General features: G+C 47.7%; 5 protein-coding genes across 5 annotated transcripts; 4 read left to right on the forward strand and 1 right to left on the reverse strand.

Moving 5' to 3' along the window:
* Positions 1-357: 357 nt before the first annotated feature.
* On the forward strand, positions 358-1,477 carry N7447_010496 (Clavaminate synthase-like protein; the record flags this gene model as incomplete). The annotated part of the gene is made up of 3 exons (XM_057234758.1): positions 358-593; positions 672-738; positions 800-1,477. The coding sequence occupies 3 exons, from the start codon at positions 358-360 to the stop codon at positions 1,475-1,477; spliced, it is 981 nt and encodes a 326-aa protein (XP_057080978.1).
* A 1,824-nt stretch (positions 1,478-3,301) lies between these two features.
* encC (anthrone oxygenase encC) lies at positions 3,302-3,664 on the reverse strand (the record flags this gene model as incomplete). The annotated part of the gene is made up of 1 exon (XM_057234759.1): positions 3,302-3,664. One exon carries the CDS (start codon positions 3,662-3,664, stop codon positions 3,302-3,304), a length of 363 nt encoding a protein of 120 aa, XP_057080979.1.
* Positions 3,665-4,565: 901 nt separating this feature from the next.
* Positions 4,566-5,333, forward strand: encB (metallo-beta-lactamase type thioesterase encB; the record flags this gene model as incomplete). The annotated part of the gene is made up of 1 exon (XM_057234760.1): positions 4,566-5,333. The coding sequence occupies one exon, from the start codon at positions 4,566-4,568 to the stop codon at positions 5,331-5,333; it is 768 nt and encodes a 255-aa protein (XP_057080980.1).
* Positions 5,334-5,687: 354 nt separating this feature from the next.
* Positions 5,688-11,164, forward strand: encA (non-reducing polyketide synthase encA; the record flags this gene model as incomplete). Its single annotated transcript, XM_057234761.1, has 4 exons — positions 5,688-6,001; positions 6,081-6,381; positions 6,436-9,861; positions 9,929-11,164. The coding sequence occupies 4 exons, from the start codon at positions 5,688-5,690 to the stop codon at positions 11,162-11,164; spliced, it is 5,277 nt and encodes a 1,758-aa protein (XP_057080981.1).
* A 1,021-nt stretch (positions 11,165-12,185) lies between these two features.
* Positions 12,186-13,977, forward strand: N7447_010500 (uncharacterized protein; the record flags this gene model as incomplete). Its single annotated transcript, XM_057234762.1, has 3 exons — positions 12,186-12,267; positions 12,464-12,546; positions 13,804-13,977. Coding segments are annotated over 3 exons (339 nt in total), but the record flags the coding sequence as incomplete, so codon positions are not given.
* Positions 13,978-13,990: the final 13 nt, after the last annotated feature.

The raw sequence follows: 13,990 nt of genomic DNA on the forward strand, positions 1-13,990 counted from the left end.
ACCTTCGTTACTTTGTTGATGTACGCATGTTGCTATTTACTTTTTACCGTGACTTCAATAAATTGTATGTAATATTTGCATTATCACTCAATTCTAAATCTTGTGTCTATGACAAACTTCACATTTCTACCCCTTTGATTCAGACAGACAGGAGCGAGGGCTTCCGAGGCCTGTGTCTGGTTTAGTCCAAATAGGACGAACTATTTTCCCACTTGGCAGTGGAACAGGCCACTAAAGGCCTAGCAACAGGTATACTATAAAAGAAGCGCTGCGCACCTCCTCCAGGGCTTGCCCCTGGAAATAATAATCCCAATCCTCTCCTTCAGTCTTCAAATATACGATATACTGTTTACCATCATGCCTCGAGTCTCGTACAAAGGACTTCTCAATGCTACTGAGCAAGACCTCCAGTCATTGACCAAAGCCGCCCTTGTGGATGGGTACTTTGATCTGGATCTTGACTGTCCTGAGGCTGTGAGCCTGCGACAAGATGTTCGTTATCTCGAGTCTTTCTCGGAAATGATTTTCGATGTTCCCACGCCGCTGAAGGAGCGCTATGACTTCAAGACGCTGGGGCGATTTCGGACCACGGGGTAAGCGACGACCGAAATCAAAATGCAATCCCTAATTTTATAACGTGGGGCTAATCAAAGTTCCCCGCGGCTGTTTAGATTCAAGTCCCTGGGCGTCGAAGAGGGCGCGCATGCCGGCCAGCCCGACGGATTTGAGATGTTCATGGTACGTACGTCTTGGAGCTGCTGTCACTCACCCTGTTCGACTAACCTGTAAACACCTACAGTTGCCCCAAAATGAGCTCCTGTTGCCTAGCTATCAGCCCGCACTACAGTCCCCAGACCTAGTCTTCTCCAACCGCGAACCCCTCACACGCTGCATGAAGCGGTACGAGGAGGCCGCCCAGCTGATCCTCCGCCGTGTGGGCGAGGTTTTGGGGCTGGGAAATGCGCTGTTGGCTGCCCACCAGCCGGACGCGCCCTCGGTCACAAACCTAGGCTTCCTCAAATATCCGCCACAACCCACTGGATCCCGCAACTTTGGACACATTGCGCACACCGACGTGGGCACCCTGACTATTCTCTCCGCCACAGCTCGGGGACTCCAGATCATGGATGTTGAAAAGCAAGACTGGGTCTTCGTGGAGCCAAATTCACAGCAACTCTTCGTGCAGTTCGGCGACTGTCTGAAATTCCTTTCCCAAGGACGCTGCATCCCTTCTATCCACCGCGTCGTTCCTTGTCACACCGAGCAGGCCACCAAATACACTCTAGCTTATTTTGTGCGACCAAATGAGAAGGCTATCATTACCAGCGATGATGGGACAGTTTGGGCGTATGAGGATTACCACTGTCGGAAGTTTGACGCCTTTGCGCGCCCGCTCACGCATGTCCGACCTGAGGGCGAGCAAGAGATGATTTCCATTCGCCAGCTCAATTTGGCTACCCGTGTAGGAGCTGCATGATGGAATTCATTTATACCTCTTTCCTTGTATTCTCATTCATATAGCAAGTGGCTAAATAAAGTTCTTACTTGCATAACTGCGTGCTAGCCCGCTCAGATTTTAGCCTACGATAAGATGGTCGATGATTAACTTTGATGGTATAATAGTATATATATTATATACTAGGAATGCATACTATGGAGGGACGAACAGCTATATTTACTTTACTAGTACTACCTTACAAATCCTTAGATATAAACTATATAGTAAAACTACAGTATAACTTGCCTCCTACTCTAATAAGGAGATAATAAAGATATTATGAAAATATTTTTTACATTATAGATTATCTTATATCTACCTCCCAAGTGTCAGAGTATACAATTTTCAGGTGTAAGGCCTGTCAACCGGGTAAGATACAATGACTTGGAGAGGAACGGGAATGTATTGTCTATTTGCCAAGACTAATTCTTGCCTATGCCGCCACGCTCACGTGGGAGCCATGTGACGATTCCTTGGCGGTTCATTCCCGGTACTCGACCGATGCGGTCAAGTAACTCCGTCTCCATGTTGCAAAGGATCATGTCAATTGTCAGATATGGCGCCTCTAGGCCCCATATAATCACCTTAGTTTTTATGTGGTCTAGTAGTAAAATATGCTGTATTTTTTTCCCACAGATCTTTATCCCTTACACACACGGCCTCGCTTTTTAACTGTCCTTAAGACAGGCAAGGAGTTACCATCGTCATCGCCTCTATAATTAAAGATAACCTCGATTATGAGCATTTTAGTTACTCATACAGACTAAATTACTCCATCTACGTGCTTCTCCACTAGTTTCTAGTCAATAGTAAAAGGGAATAATCGGTCGAGGTTCTTCTAGCACCGGGAGTCCGCCTTAACAGTAACAGCCGTGCCTTCAGAGCGAACTCGCTGGCCACTTTCCTTCTGCAGCATTTCTTTATTTCAAAGTATTCACCTAGTAATTTGAGGGAGCCATAACCAAATCCTTTTCGGTCACACTGTCTACCTTCTTACGGTTGAACATAAGCTTCCATGTAATCGTGTAGCACATATATCTTTCATATTCGGCATCTCCATCCCATTCGACTAATTAGAGAAAGTCGAGCTGATCCGACTGCACCTGGTCTGTGGGATAACCCGGGGCAGGACTAGGAGAGAATACGGTAGGCGTACGACCAACGTAACCTGGGCATATTGTGAATTTTCGTCGCATGGATCGCCTGTCCGGGTTTGATAGGCATCGTCACTACAAAGGCTATTGTCGTGAAGATCTTCAAGTTTGAAGTGGGGGGGGGGGGGGGGGGGGGGTACCTAAGCAAATAGAACTGAAGGAGGTTCGCCAGTAACCTCTGATGCCCAATGAAATCCAAAGCCATGTCTTGATGATAAGCAGTGGCGAAGACTTGAATAAGCTTACTGAGCCCTCTCCCATAAAAAACATATTGGATTTCTCTGCACGAGTGGAGAATGTGAATGGAAATAAGACAATTTCGGGTGTATTATGACATAACCGCGAGCAACATAGTATATCTCCTTCCAGTGAATAATCCAAACAAACGTCAAGTTGGCTATAATGCGTATTGCTTTTCTTTCTGTCTTTCTTATACACCTTTAATATGTATTTACCTCTATCCTCTCTCATAATACAGTATTATATTCTTCTCTTTATCATGGGCATCCATTTCACGCACCTTACCAAGGAGTAGTAACTGACTTGGCTATCTAGTTTCTTCACTATCTCGTCTTACATCACTTTGTGCTAATAACAACTCTGTTGCAGCTCTATTTCGTATATATAATCGTAGTATGATACTAGTATCCTAATGGTTTATAACAGCGACTAGACCCAAAATACCACCAGCAAGAGGCAGTAAGCCTCTTATACCAGTCAAAGTCGCCCATTGAGCCAAAAGTTGCTCGGAGGTCTTCTGGTCCGGCCTCGGCACGGGGGCATCAGGTGAAATTTCCTCGTCGGCGGCCCTTTCCATAAGAGCATTGTTGGTTTGGCGCATGAATAGAAGTGTAAAAGGAACGACACCGGTGACCAACGACGCTGCTGTGCCAAAGAGTAACATCGGAGCTCGAGTGACGTTGGTTCTGTTGGTACACCAAGCGAGGTATGCAAAGGCACCCGAAGTAACAACGGCTATCTTCGGACTATGGGCATGACCGCGCTGGTACATGCGGCACCATACTTTAAGTATCGCGCCATGAGACAAGCCATCTTGAGCTTGAGCCAGGAGGAGGGCGGGAACAGTGACCAATCCATGGGCTATGATTTTTCCTGTGAGATGAGTTAGCACATTATTGCCAATTAAGTCAGGGCTACTTGCCCGAAAGCCAGATTGCTCCGGTGATCGCCACGATCTCGACTGTACGTTGATGTTGTATCATTTTCTCTACCGTGTTAGGTTTGTAAGATGACGAGGATGACAGAAATCACGTCCTTGGGTCTCTGAGACCTGTTGGCACCCGAAGATAATTCAACCAGATTCAAAATGAGGGCTAATCGATGGGAGAGAATAGGTCCCATCATATTTGACGACCAAGCTCCACCGCTTGATGTCTCGGTATTTGCAGGGTGTGATGCATCAAGTAAGGAGCTCGGTTACCTCAAAGTTGGGATACCGGTTCGTGTTAATTGAAACGTCGCATGGTCTTAGCTCAGATCAGAGGCATATATGTAAGGAACTTTCTTTTCAATGGATACGAATGCTTTCGAGTATTCCACCGCGGATATCGCCACGTCGGTATACTCTCTTAGCCCATTTGGAAGAATCACGTTACAGTATCTGCCCATCCTGGCGTGTAAAAGTGCTTGATAACGCATATCCCGCCATCGGTATACCCCGGACATGGATCAATACTCCCACGCTGTCGCTTTTGCGAAGTATATGGGGGGTGAGACACGATCATTGCCGAAGCTACCCGAAGTTGAATCGTTGAGTCCACGGGTTTTGCGAGTGCTGGGGGACAATCCTGGGGTAGTGAGTCTCACTGCATAGTCTAGTCCTTTTGGAATGCACATCGATACTTGATGTGCTCCTTGCATAATTGTCTGGGAGAGCTGACAAATGATTCCAGATGCAACTGCAAGGCACCAATACGTATGTCATCGGCACCGGACTAGATCGCCTTTTGATCGACAGTGGACAAGGTCGTCCAGGTTGGGTGCTGCTGCTGTCGTCCTTGGCGAAAAAACAGAGTTTCAAGATCTGCAAGGTGCTGCTGACGCACTGGCATCTCGATCACACCGAAGGAGTGCGGGATCTGCTACGAATGAATCCGGAACTGAAAGATGCGATTTACAAATACGACCCTGACCCTTGCCAGCAACCTATCACCGATGGGGATATCTTTGCCGTGGAGGGAGCGACGGTCCGAGCAGTGTTTACACCGGGGCATTCCGCCGATCATGTCTCATTTCTCCTGGAAGAAGAGACTGCCATCTTCACGGGAGACTGCTTATTAGGTCACGGCACAACGGCAGTGGAGAACCTAGAGCAGTATATGCAAAGCTTGCTCAAGATACGGGGGCTAAATTGTCGGATTGGGTACCCGGGCCATGGAGCGCCGATTGTCAGCCTGCAAAGCCGGCTGCTAGGGGAGATTGACCAGAGACAACGTCGCGAACGGAAAATGCTGCTTGATTTGGAATCTCACGAGGGTGGTTCTGCAACTGAGGCAGAGTTGATCGAGGCGGCGTTTGGGAAGAAAGTTCCCGAGATCGTCCGGGAAAATATCCTTGCACCACACGTAAAGGAGATTCTCATGAAGATGGCACGCGAGAAACGAGTTGGATTTCGATCCAAAGGGGGACAGAAGCACTGGTTCATCAATAAGACCCACTAAGCTGCATGGTCTATGTTACAGCGATGGTATACGGATATGCGGAGGAATCATTTCTATATATTTCGATCTTGTCTTTCTTCCTCTGTAACTTCATGAATGGCGCATAGATTAACCTTTACTAAATGTGCATTAGCGTCACGTAGTTTTGGATCGACGTTGCGTTCGAGGAATGTGATCTTCGAGGAATGTGATTTGTTTGTATGGACGCGTGAATATGCTTCCATCTTTCTTATTTTCAGCTTCACCTTTAAATGTACATAGTCCCCGATGTAGAGATCGACAAGCACAAACATCGAGCATTATCCCTGTTGTGTATTGAACATTTGGGGCAGATTGACACGTATTCCAGTCGAGATGCTGAACGAATGCCATTTCGACCTTTTATACTTCCCCAGTGGAATTCCACATGATGATCTCCAAGAGCTATTCAGGCGGATTCGGTGCCAAAGTAAGACCAAACCACATGCAATTCTGCGGGATTTTCTGGAGCACGCAACTTGCATATTGCACGAAGAGTTTCGTCGGCTACCGAGGAGTTTACGAACTGTGTTGCCTCCATTGAGTAATGCCCTAGACCTAGCGGAATTGAGTATTCCGCAACGAGGACCGCTGGCGGGGGCTGTGGAAGGCGTTCTTAGCTGCTTGCTCCATATAGCGTCTTTGATCGGGTAAGTGCGTTTGTCTTATATAAAGGAGTCTCGGAGCGTGTATGTTTTGTTATAATTGCTATTTATTGACCAGAGGCAGGTACTACGAGAGCCACCCGGAGCAATATGCATTTTCCCATTCAACGACTTGCTTCACTGGGATTGGGGTAAGTCTCCTGGCCGCTGCAGCTGTCGCGGCTTCTCCTGCGTTGTCTGAGCTTCCCAAACTTGGTGCTGAGGCCATCCGGATAGCCTTCCGCATGGGGGTATTGGTACATGAAAAATCCCAATGCATAGAATCCCAGGAGCCGGGAAGCGAGCCTCTTCGCTGGGCGGCTGCAGTGATGGATTTGGACGAAGAGACTGTGCGAAAGGAACTCGAAACCTTCAACATATCCACTGTAAGCATTCATAGTGAAGGCGTCGTCCGATCCACTCACTCACTAAGATCTTAGTGCAGTTCAGTCCCCAGTCAACTGTTTATCAGTGCCGGTGGCGACGACAACATTACAATCAGTGGGCCACCCTCCAAGCTTCGGAAAGTCTTTCAAACCTCAAAACTTCTCCGTTCTGCGCGATACGCACATTTGCCTGTTTATGGCGGCCTTTGCCACGCGCCCCATATTTACAACGCTGGCCACGTCGCTTTAATTCTTGAGACAACAAATTCAGTGGTAGTGGACCGAAAAATGATAAACTCTGCTCCGCTTCTTTCCACGGGGAATGGTGAACCCCTTCAGGGAACAACTCCGCGCAATATTTTTGAATCAGTCGTTCATGGGCTTCTCACAGACTCAATCAGATGGAATATGGCGAGGGATGGTGCTCTACGATCCGTCAAAAGTGCCGGAGTGAAATGTCATGTGTATGCATTTCGGCCTTGCGCCGTGGTGGCCGATCTGGTTGCTTCGGGTGTAACCAAAGCCCCCCAGTGTACATTCGAAACTCGCGATTTAATGGAGTGGATCTTCGACCCCCAAAGTGATACCTCCCCACTCAGACAACGGGACTCAAAAATCGCCATTGTCGGAATGTCCTGCCGTATGCCCGGCGGGGCTAACGACCTGCAATCGTTTTGGGACATACTGCAGGAGGGCCGTGATGTACATCAGCGTGTCCCGACTGACAGGTATAACGTCGACAGTCATACGGACCCATCTGGAGCGACTCGGAACACCAGTCTCACCCCATTTGGATGCTTTATTAACCAGCCAGGGCTATTTGATGCGGGTTTTTTTGACATGTCACCCAGAGAAGCATCTCAAACCGACCCCATGCATCGTCTCGCGCTGTTGACTGCATATGAGGCTCTGGAGCAATCCGGGTTTGTCGCAGACCGAACTGAATCCACCGATCGAAGAGGGGTCGCGACTTTCTATGGTCAGTCCTGTGATGATTACCGGGAGGCAAATTCGGGCCAAAAAGTCGATACATACTTCATTCCCGGTGGCTGCCGGGCGTTCGCGCCAGGGCGTATCAACTACTTCTTCAAATTCAGCGGGCCAAGTTTCGACTGTGATACTGCTTGCTCCTCCAGCTTGGCAACCATCCAGATCGCCTGCACGTCGTTACTTCATGGTGAGAGCAACATGGTGGTGGCAGGAGGCCTGAATATCCTCACAAATAGCGATGGCTTCGCGGGGCTGAGTCGAGGACATTTCCTATCCAAAACAGGGGGCTGCAAGACCTTTGACTGCGACGCAGATGGCTATTGCCGGGCCGATGGGATTGGCTCCATTGTCATGAAACGCTTAGACGATGCAGAGAGAGACAACGACAACATCTTGGGCATCATATTGGGATCTGCCACCAACCACTCCGCGGATGCTATCTCTATCACACATCCACATGCCCCGACGCAGGCTAGTCTATATAGCCATGTCACGACTAGTGCAGGAGTAAACCCCATTGACGTAGACTTTGTGGAAATGCACGGTACAGGCACACAGGCTGGCGATGCAGCGGAAATGGAATCAGTCACCACGGTATTCAGCCCGAGGGCCCCAAAGCGCACACGCAAGCAGCCGCTGTACATTGGATCTGTCAAGGCCAATGTTGGACATGGAGAGGCTGCAGCCGGTATCATGGCTTTAATCAAGGTTCTATTGACCTTGCAAAAAGACATTATTCCAAAACATGTGGGTATCAAGACCGGATACAACCCGAAATTACCAGATCTCGATCCCCTAAACGTTCGAATCCCCTTCGAACAAGTGCCCTGGCCTCGCAATCCGACACGGAAGCGCTATGCAGTTGTCAATAACTTCAGCGCTGCAGGGGGGAATACAACACTCCTGCTTGAAGAGCCCCCGTTGCGATCACAATGTGAGCGGGATCCTCGAACCGCATTTACCATTGCAATCTCAGCAAAGAGTAAGATTTCTCTGAAGAAAAATCTGCACTCGCTTCTGGCCTACATCAAGTCAATGCCATCAGAAAACCTTGCAAGCCTATCATACACCACTACAGCTCGTCGCATGCATCACAACCACCGCATAGCCGTAAGTGGTGGGAGCCCTGAAACAATCATTCAAGAGCTCGAGAAATACCTTCCTACGGTGGAAACCCATCGCCCGATCGAAAGCACGCCCGTCTCCCTGGCTTTTGTCTTTTCGGGCCAAGGCACCTTTTACGTGGGCATCGGATGTCAGCTGTATGAGCACCGTTCAGATTTCCGAAAGCGAGTGCTTCAGCTCAACGACATTTGCCTTGGTCATGGGTTCCCCTCTTTCCTTGGGCTCATCACTGGGGGTGATTCACAGCAAGAATCCGACCTGAGTCCTATCGTCACCCATCTAGCAATAGTTTGCATAAGCATCGCTCTGTGCTGGGAATGGGAGAATCTTGGGGTTGAGCCTTGTGCCGTTGTCGGAGCAAGCCTTGGTGAATTTGCCGCGCTTTATGCTGCCGGAGTACTGTCTGCAAGCGACGCCATCTATCTCGTGGGAGAAAGAGCTCGGCTTATAGAAGAGCTGTGCACCCCCAACACACATGCCATGCTGGCGGTTCGAGCAACCATCGACCAAATCGACGAGGCCCTGGCTGGCACTCCGTACGAGGTAGCATGCTTCAATGGAATCCGTGACATCACTCTGAGTGGATCTGTCGAGGATATTGCCAGAATACGGCTCAGCATTGAAGACTCTGGGTACATATGTACTGAGCTCAATGTTCCCTACGCGTTCCATTCTGCTCAAATGGACCCCATTCTCGATCAATATGAGAAGATCTGCGGTGGCGTCACCTTCAAAGAACCTAAACTCCCTGTGATATCCCCTCTTATGGGTGGGTGTGTGTTCGATGGCAGCACCTTCAACCCATTATACATGCGCAACGCAACGCGAAACCCCGTTCACTTCGTGGACTCTCTTAGCAGCGCTCTGGACCTGGGATTGGTTGATGCCAAGACAGTCTGGGTAGAAGTGGGACCTCATGCTGCATACAGCCATTTTGTTCGTAAGGTGATGCCCGAGGGAACAATCACGGTGGCCAGCCTCAAAAGGGATGAAGACAATTTCCACACCTTTGCTCGTGGCATGGCAGAGCTACACAGTTTGGGGTTGAAGCTCGATTGGCAGAGTTGGCATGCACCTTTCGAGTCCCAACTGAGACTCTTAGATCTCCCGGCCTACCAGTGGAATTTAAAGAATTACTGGCTTCCATACAACGGGACCTGGATGTTAGCGAAAGATGACAATTCATCACATAGCTACAACCGCCTGACTCCCTTTCCCTCACAAACCGCACTCGTCCAGGATCTTGTCCAGGAATCCATTGCAAAGGATCGTGCCGAAGTAACTGTTCAGTCCGACATCCTACAGCCCGGTTTTTGGGAGGCCATGAACGGCCATAGAATGAACCAATGTGCAGTAGCCACATCGGTATGTTAATCTCTGCCATCATGCCCATTTTTTCTTTTTCACAACACTGACATTATGCCTCATGCAGTCAATCCATGCAGACGTTGCCTTCACCCTGTCCAACTACCTTCACTCTCGTATGAGACCAAACCTAACCGTCCCAGTCACCAATATCAAAAACATGCAAGTCAAGCAAGGACTCATCGCAAGAAAAGATCGATCCCGGCCCCAGTGGATTCAGGTGCATGCTGTGGCTGACGGGTCGACTGGCTCTGTGCAACTCTTCTGGTATGCTCTAAATAACCAAGGACAGCGGGCCCCAGATTGCTTTGCTACTGCGATTGCAGAATGGGGCGACCCTGTATCCTGGCATAACGAATGGGCCCCTACAGCCCACTTGGTACTTGGTCGGATTGAGACCTTGCGGCAGGAGGCTTCCGTGGGCAAGGCAAATCGACTATCGCAAGACTTGACATATAGTCTCTTTGGGAATTTGGTCGACTACGCAGAAAAGTATCGCGGGATGCAAAGTGTAGTTCTACACGGCATGGAAGCTACAGCCGAGATCACTCTTACTGCCAACGAGCGACCAGACCAGTGGACAGTACCACCATTCCACATTGACAGTGTCGCGCATTTGGCAGGATTCATCCTGAACGGCGGAAACGCCCTTGATTCCCGAAAGAACTTTTATGTCACGCCGGGCTGGAAGTCCATGCGCTTTGCCCGGCCATTGGTGGCTGGCGATCGTTACGTGAGCTATGTAAAGATGATGCCCATTCACAAACAGCCCGGATTTTTCGAGGGCAATGTCTTTATCATCCAAGGGGACACGGTTATTGGTTTGGTTGAGGGTATCACGTTCCGCTCTTTCCCACGATTGCTTTTGGATGAGTTTTTCAGTCCGCCTGATCTGAAGGGGGTCTCAGTTTGTCAAGAAGCCGTCTGTGAAAGCAACTTACCCGGTCCTCAGGCGTCAGCCGCTTTGCTTCATCCAGAAGTCCCTCCTAGAACTGAGTTGGCTGAAGATGAGAGTGAAAACGGCGTCAGCTCAACTCCTCCTACGCAAGTCTCTCCCCAGGATTCCTCTACAGTGAACCCGATCGTCCAGCAGGCTATGGTCTTGATCTCTACAGAAACGGAGATTGACCTCCATGAGCTGACAAACGAAACGGAATTCGCCTCAATCGGTGTTGACTCACTGATGTCACTCGTCTTGGCACAGAAGTTTGGATCAGAATTCAAGTTGGAAGTGCGTAGCTCGTTGTTTTTAGACTGTCCTACAATTGGTGATTTCAAGGCCTGGTTGATGGATTACTGTTGATTTGTCTTGGGGTAAGGATATATCTTGATACAGCTTGGATAAAAAATGGGCGAATTAATCAGAGAATAACATGATTGAATGAAAGAGTAGAGGAATTTGTCAAGTGACTCCAATCCAAGTGTAGGAATTAGACAGGGAATACTATTTATATTCTGTTTATTCCCGTGACGAATTGATCGCCGACTGGAATTAATAACAAGCCATTACAGTGTTATGTTTGCATTATTATTATACACAGCTGCTTTGGGATGGATAATAAGACTTATTACTTAAATTAATGTCCTCGAAGCATACAGGGTGGATGGATTTCATTTACCCTGACCCCTCGCAAAATGGAAATTGAACCCAGGATTGAGGTACAAGTGTGATAATTAATTTATATGAAGAGATCCAGCTATTTGTAGTTGCAGCAGCTCATCTCCCTGCTGCCTAGCGGAGTGTCTGCCGGGCAGCCACTCCTATATAGACCTCGCCAAACGCGGGTTTTGTCTGATCGTTATCTAAAGATATATATATTCGTTTAAAGAGCCATCTTCACTACGTTCCTTCTGCGCTGCATGGTGCCGACAGCTAAATCGATACGTTCATAAGATTTTTTTTAACTTCGAACGTCATACACTATATTTGAGCACTTAATCTAAAATAAATGGAACAAATCCGCGATTTAGAGTGCTCCCGCCATTGCACAGTGACGCGGGTTTTTGGGTTAGGTCGGGTTTTGGGTACCCGCGGGTTAACGCGACTCATAAATAGATAGATCCAAACGCACAAGACGACTTGAAACGGAACCCAAAAAACTACGTAAGATGAGATTCTTTAACCCTAATGATACGACTCATTAATATGGCGTCTTCTTCGTCCTCTTCATCGCGATCCATATGTCAATCTTTTAACCCTTTACTATCCATTAAGCCATCGTCAGACGCGTTCCTAGACTCGGACTTTTAATCTTCAGATGCCATTACCCGAAGACCGCCAGTAATACTGAGACGTGTTAGAACCTTAACGCAGAAAGAACTAGATTTTATACGAGCCAGAACAGGACAGGGAGTTTCTGGGATGGTGGGAGAAAAACGAGTATGGTCGGAAACTGAATAGTGACGGTCAGTCCTAAATCAAATGGCCATAGACTCGCGTCACGCCGAAGTTTAGAAACACTTTGATTAAGTGGCGGATATTGATTCTAGGCGCCTAAGAGTCTTCTGCCAAGCCTGTCTTACTCTACTTAATCACCCATAACACAAAAAGAATGGGAAACGCGCGATGAGCAGACATCAAAGGTCTAATACTTATCGAAAGGGCAAGAAGAGAAGATCTCACTAATCTCTGATCTCGGATTCGATTCAGAATACTTCCATGAGGGAGTCGCCCAGTGTGAACAGGTTAATTACACTGCAACTTGAGGAGTAACTGTTGAAGAATATCACTTGGTTGCGATTACCGCTTCGAACCGTGGAGAACCCTACGTTTTAAGGTCTGCTCAATCTTATATACTATGGATCTAGGGTACTGGAACTTCCATCAGCGAAAACCTTGCAAAGGCGACTGCGGGATGCGGTCACGGAATAATAAGAATTATAATTATAAGATCTGCCCGAAGACGCTAAGGTATCACTTACCTTAGATTATTAGACTAGTCCATTTCAGCAAGCATTCATGGTAATCACAGTCTATTTCATTGATAAAGATTGGAATTACCGGGAAATGCTCCTTAGATTTAAACCCTTACACGGTCCTCACATAGGGGTCAACCTCAATGAGTTCCTTCATTAATTACTGAAGGAACGACGACTCTTAGACCGCATCTTCAGCGTGACCACATATAATGTAGCCAATAACGAGACCCTAATTCGAGCATTATAAGAAAAGCTAATCTCGGCTGGTGCCATTGGCTCCAGAGAATCTATTGTTTAGGTTCCTTATATGGTGCATGTGATTCAACTTTGCCTGAAACAGCTTTTAGGGCATATCAGAGCAGCTCCTAAGAATAAAGAAGTGAGGACTTTTTGGTCTGACACACAAGCCAGCGGTTTAAGGAACTCAGCAGATCATGGGGAGGTGGCTTATGCCTTAACAAAGGTGAGCCTAACGTTTCTGCAAACGCCTATTAGTACAGCCTAATACTCATCAAAATAGATTCGATGATTTGCGGTGTTCGTAATAACGGCGAGATGCATTTTTATGCCTTCAATCAGGTGGTACACGCCTTTTCCCATTGCATGATGTTCAAACACGCTGGAATTCCACTTTTTTGATGCTTCGTCGTGCGCGTCGCCTTAGAAACATCATCGACAAATTACTGCCGAGATCATGACTATTCACAGTTCAACATCTCTGACATAGAATAGCGGCAAATTAACTACCTAGTCCACTTGACCAAACCATTTTTTCAGTTCACCATGGCTCTCATGAAGACAAAAGACGTTACTATTCATAACGTGTTCCTTGTGTATAGAAAACTACTGGAACATATTGAACGGTCGAATCGGAAACTGAAGAAAAAGACAACTCCCTGGAAGAAGGACGTGTATGGTGCGCTGCTTGTTGCGAAACAAAAACCGAGAGAATACTATGAGAAGACTTATCGTGACCACGGTTTTCTCTACGACACCAGAACTTTACTTACTCCCTAATATAAGCTCTCTGCCTTTGATGATAGGGAGTACTCGACTTATCACGACGATACTTCAAAAAGATACTGTGAATACTTGAGAACATGTTTCATACAGTACCAACAACAAACCCCGGAAATGTTATTCCGCACTGTGCAACGTCCCTTCGCTGCACAATTCGGAACTGGATCGACCCCTTGAATCTACCAATGGC

The sequence above is a fragment of the Penicillium robsamsonii genome, assembly GCF_028829455.1.
Source record: "Penicillium robsamsonii strain IBT 29466 chromosome Unknown utg000007l_segment0_segment0, whole genome shotgun sequence".
In the NCBI taxonomy this organism is placed as follows: domain Eukaryota; kingdom Fungi; phylum Ascomycota; class Eurotiomycetes; order Eurotiales; family Aspergillaceae; genus Penicillium; species Penicillium robsamsonii.